This window comes from Spermophilus citellus (genome assembly GCF_964194105.1).
Source record: "Spermophilus citellus genome assembly, chromosome: 7".
Lineage (NCBI taxonomy): Eukaryota > Metazoa > Chordata > Mammalia > Rodentia > Sciuridae > Spermophilus > Spermophilus citellus.
This window is the reverse complement of record NC_138188.1, coordinates 29,054,685-29,069,205: the sequence shown is the minus strand read 5'-3', so window position 1 is coordinate 29,069,205 and position 14,521 is coordinate 29,054,685. Positions and strand designations below refer to the sequence as shown.

The 14,521-nt window shown below is 34.0% G+C and overlaps 1 protein-coding gene across 2 annotated transcripts in view; it reads right to left on the bottom strand.

Annotated features, from left to right (window-relative positions):
* ATP2C1 (ATPase secretory pathway Ca2+ transporting 1) overlaps positions 1–14,521 on the bottom strand; it is a 140,273-nt gene that overhangs the window by 5,196 nt on the left and 120,556 nt on the right. For both annotated transcript variants that reach the window (XM_081301663.1, XM_081301664.1), the window contains 3 exons: positions 14,236–14,331; positions 12,995–13,136; positions 11,119–11,243 (listed from right to left, as the gene is read on the bottom strand). In XM_081301663.1, the coding sequence (XP_081157789.1) occupies positions 11,119–11,243; positions 12,995–13,136; positions 14,236–14,331 (363 nt within the window). The remainder of the gene's footprint in view (positions 1–11,118; positions 11,244–12,994; positions 13,137–14,235; positions 14,332–14,521) is intronic.

Here is a 14,521-nt window from a genome sequence, read left to right as displayed (position 1 = left end):
AAGCCCAGCACCAGCCAATGTCATACGTACCTTGCAAGTGTTGACTGGTTTTAGCCATTTACAAAGGGTAAAGCAATGCCATTTGCATTTGGAGTGTTCAATGCTACTTCCATTTCAAGTGAGAGTTTTGAAATAAGGAAATATCTTTATCATTTTAGGAAGAATGCAGAGGGCTACTTAGGTTTTTATATCTCCAAAGAGATGTTTCATTCTTAGAAAGATCAAGGAAAGAGCTTATCTGTTTATATGAAGTGTGTTTTAACCACAAACAGTGGATCTAACAGGAACAACAATCATGTTATCCAAAATTCTCTCTTCCTTGATTCCTAGAGTTTGGGGCTGATCTAGAAATTATAATGTCCTATTTCCTGAATTATCAATACTTCTTTTGAAAATCAAACTACCCTGCATGGAAAACCATTTCCACTTTGGCAATTAACTTGTTTGGTAGGCAGCAAATTGAGCTACAGAGTTTAATTGAAAGTCAACTGAACTACATCAACTGTCTTTTCCCTTCACTTAATGGGTTCTCCTTTAGCAAAAAGAAGTCAGATTTCCTTCTCTAGCCATTGTAATCTGGGCTTTTTACTTGAAATTATGCCACCTTGCAGTAAAGGGGTTAAGAATCTAATGTCCAAGCCAGGCACAGTGGCACATGCCTGTAATCCCAGTGGCTCGGGAGGCTGAGGGAGGAGAATCTTGAGTTCAAAGCCAGCCTCAGCAATTGCGAGGCACTATGCAACTCAGTGAGACCCTGTCTCTAAATAAAATACAAAACAGGGCTGGGTTGTGGCTCAGTGGTTGAGTGCCCCTGAGTTCAATCCCTGGTACCAAAAAAAAAAAAAAAAAAGGCAATTCTCTCTTACTCTGGGGTAACTCTGTGTTAAACCTTCTGTATTAGCTGAGAGGTCATCGGCATTACACAGGGTGATCTAAGGAGGGTCACCACAGAATGAGGATATATACCTGATCCTCAAAAGACTTCTTGTTTAAGCTGTTCCGAAGACAATACACAATGAAATAACAAGAATATTTTATAAAACAGTCTGTCAGGTACAAAATTGTAAAGACAAAAGACTGAATGCTACAAGGAGACTGCAATTACCAGGAAGAGGTTAAATCATAGGAGGACTCCCAGACATGACTTAAGGCTGGCTTGATTGAAGAGATAGGATTAAATTCAGATCAGGAAAAGGAGAAAATGGGAACACCTATGTAAATGCAGAATGTGATATGTCCCATGTTCTACTTCTACAATGTTTCCTGTGTTGTCAAACAAGTCTTTAGGTAAGTCCTGATGTTTTTTTGTTTGGTAGTTTTTGCAGTATTAGGGATTGAACCCAGGGGCATTGTACTCCTGAGGGGGGGGGGGGGAATAAATATATATATATATAAATAAAATATCCCCAGCCCTTTTAATTTTGAGACAGGGTGTCTCACTAAGTTGCCAAGGCTAGCCTTGAACTTGTGTTTCTCCTGCCTCAGCCTCCAGATCCTTGGGATTCCAGGTGTGTGCACTGCACCGGGCAATCAGTCCTGCTCTTTCTGATTTAGTTCTAGCAAATGAAATCTCACCTGAGGCTTTAGAAATGTAGTATTCAATTAGCAGTTCAAGTAACAAAAAGAACTCTGGACAGCTAAGATGAATAAATTTTAGGGGTAAAATTAGAGAAAAAACCATTTACTTTATATAATGTAATCATGCTCTGTACTTAGTGATAATGATATTTTAAGTCTATTTTGTACAAGTTCATTTTGAGTTACCTGGATCTTGAAAATTCATTCATCTGTAAATATCTCTATAGTTCTTTTATGCCAACTGATCATCATGGAAAAAGAATTCAAGTTAACTTTACTTTTTCAATTTGAATTTCTAATTCAAATTAATTATAATTTTAGAAGATAAAGGTCTTTATCACCTGAAAGACCCTAAAATTTTTGTTCCTTTGTGTATAAAAACAAATTAATCAGAGAATGTCTCAGTTGCCCTTCCTATAGAATGAGAATTGTCCATAAGTGAAATTGTCTAAAGATAAAATAATATTTTTAAGTGCCTGGGTACTTAGAAATGGGTGATAAACAATAGCCATTGTTATGTCCACACATGAAAACCAAGAGTGAAGCCAGGGATCTGGGAAGTGAGTGAGTGCCGAGCAGCACAAAGAGTAAGATGCCATGAGACCAGAGTTGTCAAAGCTAAGAGTAGAATTCTGCAAAGGCAAATAAGATAAGAACATGGCTAAGAAAAAAAGGGAAAGAAGTGTGACACTGAGGCCACACTGGAAAGAATGGAGAACTACCAAGAGAATGAAAGGGCAGATAAGCTCTAAATCAGAACATAAAGACCAGAAGGAATTAATGCCATATTGAATATTTGTGTCCCTCCAGCTCTTTTTCCTGTTGTCAAGGAATTTTCTGTACTTTTTTCAAAACTCAATTTGAAAAGAGTGCTGGATATGTTTAAAGATAGAGGGAAAATAACTAAAAAATAGATATTACCACTTCCTAGGAATCTCTTCCTGCAACTGCCAGGGTTATATCCTGGCCCTACTCTATAGCCTTAAGAAGGCCAAATCCAGCTTTCCCCTAGTAAGGTTGCCAGGTATCATTGGAGGCTCCCCTCTACCACATGCTGTTTGGCTACCTGGAAAACCAGAGCAGCAACTGGAAAGCAGCCCCACCCAGACCGGGTAAAAGGATTTCATTTCTATAAAAGAACACTTACTAGTACCACACTCCAGTGTGGCAACCTTATATTTTTGATGGAATGGATATGGGTGGAATACTTGGTATTCATAATTAAATTAATTATAATTTTAGAAGTTAAAGATTTTATCACCTGAAAGACCCTAAAATTTTTGTTCCTTTGTGTATAAAAACAAATTAATCAGAGAATGTCTCAGTTGCCCTTCCTATAAAATGAGAATCGTCCATAAGTGAAATTGTTTAAAGATAAACCAGATGTATTTAGATGATGTATTTCAGTCATGACACCTAAAAGTCATTGTGCATCTTGTACCAATTTGAAATTACTATTTCTCTAGGGCCAAAAGTATTAAAAACATACCTTCTCACTTTCAGCAACAGCTTTCTGAGCCATATAGGACAAGTTACTTTTTCTGTCCAGATGTCTAAAAAATGCTAAAGTTCAAATCCATCCAGCTATAAAGTTCTAAGATGAGTACCTCAAGTTGAAGAAGGAAGTTTTTTAAATTTAAAGACATGATTGTACCAAGCCATATATCAGGGTGTTAAAATGACAGACCAGATGAATTATAATATGAAAAGTGCTTCAGCTACTTTCACTGAACTCTAATTTCAGGGAGAAAAATCAAATTTCAAATAAATGTGCAGCACTATACATCTATTCTTACTAATCCTGGCAATAATTTATATATTTGGTTGAAAAAGTATAAGAAACTATTAATACACATACACACACATAGTTTAAGAAACTATTTTCCTATTCTCACTTTTGAGACACATGGAGATTTCTGTGTGCAGAATTACCCATTGTCATTGGAATAGGGGAATACCTAGGAATTTGGGGTGGTTGTTGTTGTTTTCTTTCTTTTTTTCTTTCTTTTTTTTTTTTTTTTTGCCAGGGGCGGGGGTCTGGTTTTAAGTTTCAACTTATACACACTTAATAGTATTTTTCATTTCAAAAAATTAGAATGTACCAATAATTTTGACAATTTGTAACTGTAAAAGTTATGCCATGTATGAGTTACCACACAAGATTAGGAAAACTTTGCAGGTGGTCTGTACATATTAGTAATTTCTGGACCATTAACTAAGGTGCTGGTACTTGAATCTAGAAAACCAACAGTGTTTCTATGAAGGCACTGCTCTCCTCCTGAATTCCCCCTGAATTTCCTGTCTGGGTCATATTATAGGGACTAAATCAAAGAAAGTTGATAAGAAAAACAGGAAGTCTACTTTGTAATGTCTCAATGTTTGCTATCATGGTTATAGAATAACTATATGTAATGAGGGAGAAGGGGTAATATAATCTACATGTGAGCAGATGAATTTGCCCTGAAAAAATGTGGAAACATTTTTTTAAAGTAAATACATGTTAACATTACTCAAGGGGGGGGGGGGCAGTATATCAATAAGAGATGCTACAAAGTACTGCCAAACCTAAAATAACACATAATTTTTATATCTTCATTAAAATAGTAGCAGCTAACTTCTGTTTTAAAATTTCCCACTCCAATGTCACTCATTTGTGTAGGGTAAGAAGTAGAATTAGGGATTCTTCTGTGAATATGTTAAGTTAAAAATACTTTTCAGGCACTGAAGTGGAGACATCTGTCAGGCAGTTGGATGTATGTCTGGAGTCCCCTTTCCATAGGAAAAATCTGGATCTTTGAATGCTAAGTTTCCTCTCCTACTCCTCTATTTACAAATGTATCCAATGTCTACATTGTACTTTTTCCATTGAGATGCTTTCAACATTCCTTTGATGGCCTCAAGGAAAAAATAAGCACCTCTGGGTCGAAATCTGGGAATGGTGACAATCCAAAATCCAGGTTTCTCATCACAAAGTACAATAGGCCGTCTAGCTCACAGACTTATGAAAACTGTTTTTTTTTTTTTAAAGCAAACTAAACTAACCCTATTATAAGCCATTATCTATTTTATAAAGCAAGAAGTTATAGGAGAGCCAGGAGTGGATTATAAGAAGAATTTACTGAGAAATACTGTCATCATTTTACCTTAGAAATGATAAATATAAATACTATGTAAATACATTTGGGTTTAGAATGTTCCATTAAATCAGTATATCTTCCCCTAATACTGAACTGTTAGGATATTTTGGTTTCTGCTTATTAAATATTTTCTTCTCTAAGATAAAATATACTTTAGCTTATTCAAATTAAAGCCTTTTTCTCTGGGAAGCATCTACTTTCTCTTTTGTATCCAGGAAGGTAGGAGAGAACTGACAGGCCACACAGGAGCAGAAAGAGATGGAAAGAAGAGACACAGGGAGGAAGTTTAGGAACACAACTCAGCTGGGAGAGCATATCAGAACACTCCACCCAGTAGAAGAACAAGCAGCAGTCTTGGTAATTGCTGGGACTACTAACAGCAAACACATCCTCCCTGTTGATGATGTTTTGGGAACAATCTGAGACATACTCCACATAGGAGCCCGGTGTGAGACTCACAGACTGAAATTATATCTGCTACCAAATGCATCTGTCCCAGAGAGAACAACCTGCTGGGATACTGAAGAGTAGAAAAAATTGATGCCATTTCTTTCCCAGTCCAGTGAATGCAAAGTACAGGTCTATTTTCTTCTTCTTGAGTAACTATAGGAGTGGGTAAGCTTTTTCTATAAAAGGTCAAATATAGTTAAGTAATTTAGGCTTTTTGGAGCCATATGGTCCCTACTCCAACTACTCACTTTTACTATTATAGCATGAATGACCAAAATATAAATCAATGTGTGTAGCTGTGTTCCAAGAAAACGTTTTGGAGCCATATGGTCCCTACTCCAACTACTCACTTTTACTATTGTAGCATGAATGACCAAAATATAAATCAATGTGTGTAGCTGTGTTCCAAGAAAACTTTATTTACAAAAATGGTCAGCATGCAGACTTGTCCCAAACGGCATCATTTGTCAACACCAAAACTAACAGCTCCGTGTGGGCGAATTATGGAGGATTACAATAAACTGTTTCTCTAACTTTTAACACCTCTAGCTAATTCATGGGCCATCCAGACCAGCCATGTAGGAAGATACTTAAAAATCTAATGTCATCCTATAGTGCAGCCATATTAGAAAACAATATGTATGAAAACACAATTTATACCATCCTAAAATTGATCTAACACTACTTAAATGTAAAATTTGTCATGTTTTTCCTATTAGGCATACATTTTCTACATAATCACCTATTTAGTTACAGCCTGCAGTATGCTGCTCCAAGGACAGTTTTGTAAGACTTGCACACCAAGTATTTCATATTATGCCTATAAGATGCAGACTGATGAAAAAGGGTAGTCAAGGCACATAGTATTTTTTTTAATGACCATAAGAAGACTCCAAATTGCCACTTCTCAACTAAAGTACACTTCAGTGTATTTATCACAGAAGATTTTAATAGACAATTACCTTTAACATGGTTGAATAGATCTGTACTTTAAAAAAAAAAAAACTATTTAAAAGCACATATTGAGGAACTGGGGTTGTGGCTCAGTGGTAGAGTTCTTGCCTAGCACGTGTGAGGCACTGAGCTCAATCTTCAGCACCACATATAAATAAATAAATAAATAAACAAACAAACAAATGGATAGATGAATAAATAAATAAAGGTGCTGTGTCCACTTACAACTATTTTTTTTATAAAAAGCACATATTGAGTTCAAAAGCTAAAATACAGAGCCCAAAAATGGATTTTTGGTATACATGTACACCATCTGCCCAATTTCCAGCACCAAGTGCTCACAATACTGTGAAACATGGTTTCTATGCACAAGCTTATATTATTCAACAATACTATTAACTGCTTAAGAAATACTGGTGATGGGGCAACTGTGGGTTAGATATGAATGGAAATTCTGCCAGATCTAACAACCATGGAGCCATTACAAAACCATGGGTCAGTAAGAACATTGGTCAATTTGACTAGAATTGAGCAAAATGGCTTAAGAAATACAAAAGTCACTATCTGGAGCCGTTGTACAAATAAAGGCCATTACTAACACATCATATACACTCAGCATATGTGCCCAATGATGGATTTAAGAAATAATTTCAAAGAATCAAAATGGCTCAAAATACTTGTTTCCACTTTTCTGCCCCAACTTCAACACTTAACTTTAATAAAAAAAAAAAAAAAAAAAAAGACAATTTTACCAAATTTCTGTCTAGCTTTATCAACAAAGTGGCTTGGACTTATATTTTTAATGTTTTCTAAAAAATAAAAACTCACATTTTTTATGCTCAATTTTATGGCTGCCTTGTTAATATTATTTACAAGGAATTGTACTATGACACACACACACACACATATAGACGACTACTCCCTTTCAAGCAATCTGAAAAGACCATCTTGGTTGGCATTTCAACTAGGATTTGAAATATAGGTAAAAATTCTGATTTTTGGCTGAGGATGTAGCTTAGTGGTAGACTGCTTGCTTAGCATGCATGAAGCTTTGGGTTCAATCCCTAGCACAAAATACAAACCATTTTGATTCTCAAAATTGAGGCAAGAATTTCAAGAAGAAATTCTGCACCCAAAGATCTAGAAGTAGATTGTCTTGGCTCATTGAATGGGATATGAGGCTAGAAAGATCCAAAGAATTATGAGTAAGATGGAAAAGGCACCAAAAGACATTGTTTTCTACTATCCTACCACAATTACTTGTTTGGAGCAAGTAGATATTTTCTAACGTTAATGCTCACTGAACAGTAAACTCGATTCTAAGTTATGCAGTTCTTCAACATACCTACAATATGCACCTTAGATGTTTTACTGCAAATACCAAAATGATGTGCAACCAATTATTTACATCAGTGTTTTCCAACTTATAACCTTAATAACAGACTCATTTGTAAAGCTCTGTAACAAAGAATACTTCAATGTGCTTATCTTTGCCCCTTGCAGTGAGTTTAGACAACTGTTTGCTGATTAAGTAATCACTATGTTAAAGGAACTTAAAAAAAAAAAAAATTCTTACTCTGCCAAAGCTGAGTATACTCTCATTTAGTGCTTTAATTTTAGCAAAAATCAAAGTGGGGGGGATTTTAAAGGGAAATTGTTTTTCTACTAGCTTATAATTTGTTCTGGCTTTGATTCTCCGCTTTAGAAACCTCATCTAATATGTCCAGTGGGAAATCTAAAAGGCTACTATAAATCTCACATTTCAAATGGACCTGTGTCCCACTTGTATTATCAACACAATTTAGAGGAGGAAAGGTTTATTTGGGCTTGCGGTCTCAGAGGTTTAACCCATGTTCACTGCTCTGGGCCTGGAGTGAAGCAGAAAATCATGGCAAAAGGGCACCTCCACTCAGGGCAGCCAGGAAGGAAGGAGAGAGGCAGGTGGAGCCAGGGACAAAATAAATACTCCCCAAGGCACACCCCCATGAAAGTACGTCTGCCTACAATTACCACCAGTAATTCATTCAAATTATTAACCCAAATAGACTAATTCCACTGACAACAGTCATATCAAATGATAAGATCAAGGAAGCTTAACAAATCAGGATAATCTGTTCAGACACATACCAGCTAGAATTAATATTTATCCATACCATATTTTAATATGCAAATAAGATACTGTTTAGATTTTAGGAGCTTTGAAAAACCACTTCAAAGATTCTCAAATGCCAATGTCAAAAGAAAATTCTAGTGCATCTGTTCTGTATTAATTTTAATGAATGTGTACTTTTTAAATAAATATTCAGAGATCACTATTAACTTTCTTAAAATAGCTTGTTATCAATTTTACCACCTACTATCTTTGTCCATGAGCTTCTGAAGAGCAGGGATGCCATTATTTCTCCACTCCTGGTAGACTCAGATACTAAATAAATGTTTCATAAAAAAATAATTCATCCACCTAACTTCTTGGGTGAATCACATATGGAAGTAAATTGCATATCAACTGCCAACCAACAAAGGCAGAAAGAAGGGTAAACCTAATTAAGGTACTTAAAAATGATGTTCATTGTATATTACCTATTCATTTCAGCAAAAAAACTATTTTACACGTGGCCAATGCTCACTTATATACTATGTGAAAGAGATGAAAAAAATTATAATTTAACAGATATACCATGTGTGGATATGAAAGATTAAAAACATGTCATCCCTGTACAGGTAGTTTAATGCTGCTAAATTGGAGGGGAAAGTCTTTGAGTTGTGTAGTTTCGTTTTTGTTTCATTTCTGGGCTATGCAATGCCCAGCACAGATGTGATCAGCCTTATTTTTTTGTGGCCAGTTTTTATCATTTGAGAATTATCTACCTCATCAGTACATTACTTCTATTTCAAATTCTTTTCTTCTCTGATGTTTAGTCACTACAGGGTCAAAAACTGCATAAAGTAGTCTAACAATGAAAAATAATCAAATTTTATCAATAGAGACTAAGAATTCTAGGACTAAAAAATAGGGCAAAAATTAAAAATTTCAATATTAACACATTTAAATCATGCATGCTAGTTTAGATTAACATATAACAAAAAATTTGGATCTGCACTATATATTTTACTTCCTTTGAAATCAAAGTATTTCCGTATCTAATAGTGTTAATTAGGAGATGATTAACTTATGATAAAATCCTTTTATTTTTATAGATCAAAATCCAAATGAAAAGACTGGCACATTAATTTGATACATGTCATATTCTGAACCTAAAATGCAAAACAAAAGACGATGTGCACTTAACATGTACTTTATGTCTTTGTAACAGAGAATAAAAATCATTACAAAATTTAGCAATTAGATATCAAATCGCTAAAGAGAGAGTTGACTAAACAATGGCTTTGATGTTCCAGCTAATGAGAGAGAATAATATACATTTGAACATTCAGCCTGAAAGAGTAAAGAAAAAGAATGCAGACAACTCATCTCCTCGTGCTTACTTTTCAGTATTAAGGGCTCAAATAATGGATATTTTCCCTATCAATGACAGTATTTCAAAACTAACACTTGCAATTTAATATTGAATAAAAGCTTGAGAATGGTTTATTCTGACAGTTTACAAAATACAGAATTCACTAACTTCAAGAAGAATTAAACCTGTAAGAATCTGAAGCCATTTCTCTTTATACAGAGAAATATTCAACAGGAGAATGGATATCTGGTTTTGAATTTTTGGCCCAAATTTGCTACACATTCAAAACAAAATTAGTTACACCTATCAAGCTTTTATAAAATCTGATGGCATTATGCAAAGAAGATACATCTGTTTCTCTAGCAAGCCAGTAAAACAAAAAGAAGATAAAGAACAATGGTGGAAGTAGAAGGGACAGATTCAGGATTGTGCTACAACCGATGCCAAAGAAGCTGCCTAGAAGATGTATGAAGAGCAAGCCAGCACGGGATCTTCCCTGAATGCCCTGGTTCATAAACCATCTACCAGGTTGGGACTTTTTATTCTTTTAGTATAGTAGTCTATACTTCCTAAGAAATGTACTTAAAAATACACATACAAAATAGTAAAAATAATAAAATTCAGTTATTCAGCTGAATTAGATTTATATTTAGAGGATGATGATATTTGACAAAGTATATATTTGTATTTAACTCAAAAAGGAGATATGTTAATAAAATTCATTATAAATTTCATTCCACTCTCAAATGTTTTTGACTATTTCAACTATAGATACTGTTACTATAACCAGAATGCCACTTTATAGCCTTGCATTAATTCTGCTAAACCAAAGACTTACACCTAAATTTAAAAAACAAAGCAGCAACCATTTACACTAAGAAAAGCAAACATTTACTTCAAATTGCAGTATATGCTTTTCAATCACAAAAAGAAAGAAAAGAACAGTGATCTGACAGTGGTCACATCCTGTGCAAAAAACCTGAAATACAAAAATGGTAGCACAAGGTATCTGAGCTGCTTACGGTGCAGGAAAAAGGACATACAGTAGCTGAAATATGGCACTCCTGGGAATCGACTTCTAAATCAAATAGAATGCCTTTTGAAATGATTAAATTTATTTGTGTATTAGTAAGAAAGCCCCACCACCATAAATAGTACAATATTTAAAAATAAAAAAAAATATTTATATCTATCTAAGATAGATAGTGTATTTGTACGTTAGACTTGTTTAAGTGCAGAAGGTGGTTTATGTTTTTCCTCTTTTTTTTAATTAAGTTACTGCCCCATATGCTTTATAAAATCTCACTCAATTGCAAAAGCCAATTTAAATCAAGGAATATGTTATCAAAGTTGCATAATTTCATTTGGGACTGCCAGCAGGATAAAGTTTCAAATCAAGTCTTTAACATTAATGTTCATTTTAGTCAATGAAAAGTTTAAAAGTTCTCAAATCTTCATTATCCTCTTGAACTTGCCCTTCTAAATGATCCTCAGACTGCAATTCCTAGTTTGCAAATAAAAGAATGCAATATGCATCATACTTCAAGAAAAGACGACGATGTCGAACTAACATGCTTCTGGATCTTTTCCCTGCTCCTTTCAACCTTCTTTATAATTTCTGACACTATGCACACTGAAGAGGTGAGACCCAAAAGAAACAACAGATCTGCAAGAGAAAATAAGGTAGGTTTTACAAATCTTTGACACGTAGAGTCACAAGGCTAGCAGCTTACATTTTTCTAGCATTTTACCACAGTTTTAAAAATATATTTTTCACAATTATTTCATGAAGAAAATATCATTACCCTAACCATCCTTTTAAAAAGTACTACTACTCAAGAAGTAGTAACCAATTTGACTGAAAATACCTATCTGAAAATTAAATATTCTGCAGCAATATGTTCAACTTCAAAGCCTAAAAGACTATTCCAACAGTATCCACACTATCTCAATTCTTTCTAATTGCCTTTAAAAATGCTTAAAACAGTTTTTAAAGGAAGCAATTTGGATATGAAATTAAAATAATGAAATTTTAAAAGTTCAATTTTAAAGTAAACGTTAACTTACACCAAAAAATAAAGTGAGATATTGTAACTTTTCAAATTAACTTTTCAAATTAACTTTAAAACCCAAGAATTAAAGATAGCATTCCCATTAAATATTCTTTATTCCTCAAACTTACATAGAAAAATGAATTTTTAAAATATTTTTTTCAGTTAGTAGATGGACACAATACCTTTATTTTATTTATTTTTATGTGGTATTGAGGACCAAACCCAGTGCCTTACACAAGCTAGTTAAGTGCTCTACCACTAAGCAATAATTCCAGCCCAGGAAAATAAATTTTAAAAAAATTTTAATATTTGTTTTTAGTTATAGATGGACAAATGACTTTATTTTTAGTGGTGCTAAGGATCAAATACATGTGTCAGGAGAGGCCTCTACCACTAAGCCACAACCCCAGTCTCAAGAAAATGAATTTTTTAAACGTTCTGTAGTTCATGTTTAATGCGTGGTATATGAAAAAATAAGTGTAATTCATAGAATTATAAAACTTTATGCTTTCAGGACCAAACTGATATTTCATGAAATAAGAATGAACAAAAATATCAAGATCAGTTATCAAAAATTAGAATTTTAAACAAAAACAATTTGTTTTTACTGACATTACATCTAGTTCTTTCTTCTTATAAGATGGGAAAAAGTTATAAACTACAATTATTTTTTTTTTGGATACCAGGAATTTGCTTAACTACTGAGACACATCCTGAGCCACTCCACCCACCCACCCCTTTGTTTCTTGGAGACAGAGTCTCACTAAGTTGCTTAGGGCCTTCACTAGATCGTTGAGGCTGGCTTTGAACTTGTGATCCTCCTGCCTAAGCCTCCAGAGCCGCTGGGATTATAGGAGTACACCACAGTGCCTGGCTAACTAATTTATAATATGTTTTGGTTTGCTGTATTTCAGAATCATTAAATATGATTTTATAACAATTAATAATCTGTAAAAAAGAAAAAAACAGGCCAGACACAGTGGTGTACACCTGTAATCCCAGCGACTCAGGAGGCTTAGGCAAAAGGATCACAAGTTCAAGGCTAGCCTGGGCAACTAAGCAAGATTCTATCTCGAAATAAAATAAGGCCTAAGGATGTAGCTCAATGTTATTAGAGTTTTTGCCTGCAATGCTCAAATCCCTGGGTTTAACCTGCATTACCACAAATTAAAAGGAAAAAATGCAAATTTATCCCTAGAGTTAGGAGAATAACTCCCTTGAACTTCCCCAAATGAAAAAAGAAGCACTCTTTTTTTCCAGGTCATGTCAGTTATCTTTCACATTTCACTATCTTAAAAGAATTATTAGCACAAACATTGTAAAATATAATTCACCTAAAATATATAAAGATAACATCTTTTACCCAGTATACTTAGGCTCTCCGTCTGAAAAACCTTCTGAAGTGGAGGGAAGTAAATAACTAGTAATTGTCCCATAATGGATCCAAGAACTGCATAGCAAAACATTTTATTACTGCAGAGTCCAATCTCAAACACAGATTTGGTCTGTTGGAAAAGCAGAGAGTTCAATTATTACTCTTTGTTCATACAAATAATTTGTTTATTTTCATACTTAATTTCAATTTTTAATAATTAGTATCATTTATTACCTCTGAATTCTATATTACCAATACCAAAAAAAAAATCTCTTAATTCTATTTATTACTTTGGAATAATTCAGAGAGAAGAAAGGTAAATTTTACAGCAAACTTTTTATTTATCAAAAAAAAGGCTTGCTTAAAAAGAGTGAGACTATATAAATGAGACCATAAAAAGAAAGGAAACTTACTTCAGCATCCCAAAGCACTAATAAAATTTATATTTTGCTAAGTCTTTCCTATCCATTCACTGCAGAAGATAATGTAAAATCTTGAAGAATGGACCTAGTAATGTATATACAGAAAAAGTAAAACTGTCTTTCATAAAACGAAAACACAAATACTAAGGCTTATTCATAACAGTCTCAAAATTATTGACAATCCACCATTCTTACAAAGTTCTAGTATGGCAAATAGTAACAGATACAGTTAAGGATATATAAAGTGCTTTAAGTTAAAACAAATAGTCAATGCCTCAAATAGAACTAGTTCTCAAGAACAATATGCTCTAAAAAAGTATCCTTAAGGTTCTAACCTATTATATTCTATTAAAACACTTTAAGACCAAAAAGCAGCAATCACACCTACTTGTAAAGGAAAGCAAAATTAAGTATGCTAAACTTAGACTCACTGACAGTGAGGCAATCAAATTGTTCTTGTCCTTACTGCATATATGAGACATATCATTTTAGCAGAGTCTATGAGATTTGTCCTATGTTGACATAATGTTAACCTGAATCTATCTATAGCTACAACTTATAAGAGAAAGGAAGAAAGACACACATCTGTGATTTGCTTTGATCTTTGAGTTAAAGGTAAGGCTTAAGCTCCCCAAATGCTTCAACCTTATTGTTCACCAATGGCACAAGTTAGTAAGAAGGCTGTATCTGGGGCTGTAATCTGTGGCTACAAAACCAAGCAAAGCTAAAAGCCCATACTCCTTGCCTCACTAAGAAAAAAGAAGCTCTACTCAGTTGGGCCAATCAGCTAAAATCAATGACGCATACCTGAGATCTGGAACTTAGTGCATTAAACATGTCAAAAAACACAAAGCATGTGAACGTCATTGTTGTGTCTCGAGGTGTGATAACATTGTCTCGCAGCTGTCAAGAGGAAAAAAACAAAATGACTCTCAATGCTAAATCAAATGACCATATATGCTTTCAAACGTTATTCCTTCCATTATGATAAGTAGCTTTAGTCTAAGATGTGAAACATCCAAGTTACTTAAATTTCCAGTGAACAATTATAGTCTAGATAATTAAAAGTTAAAAAAAACTTTTCACGAACTAT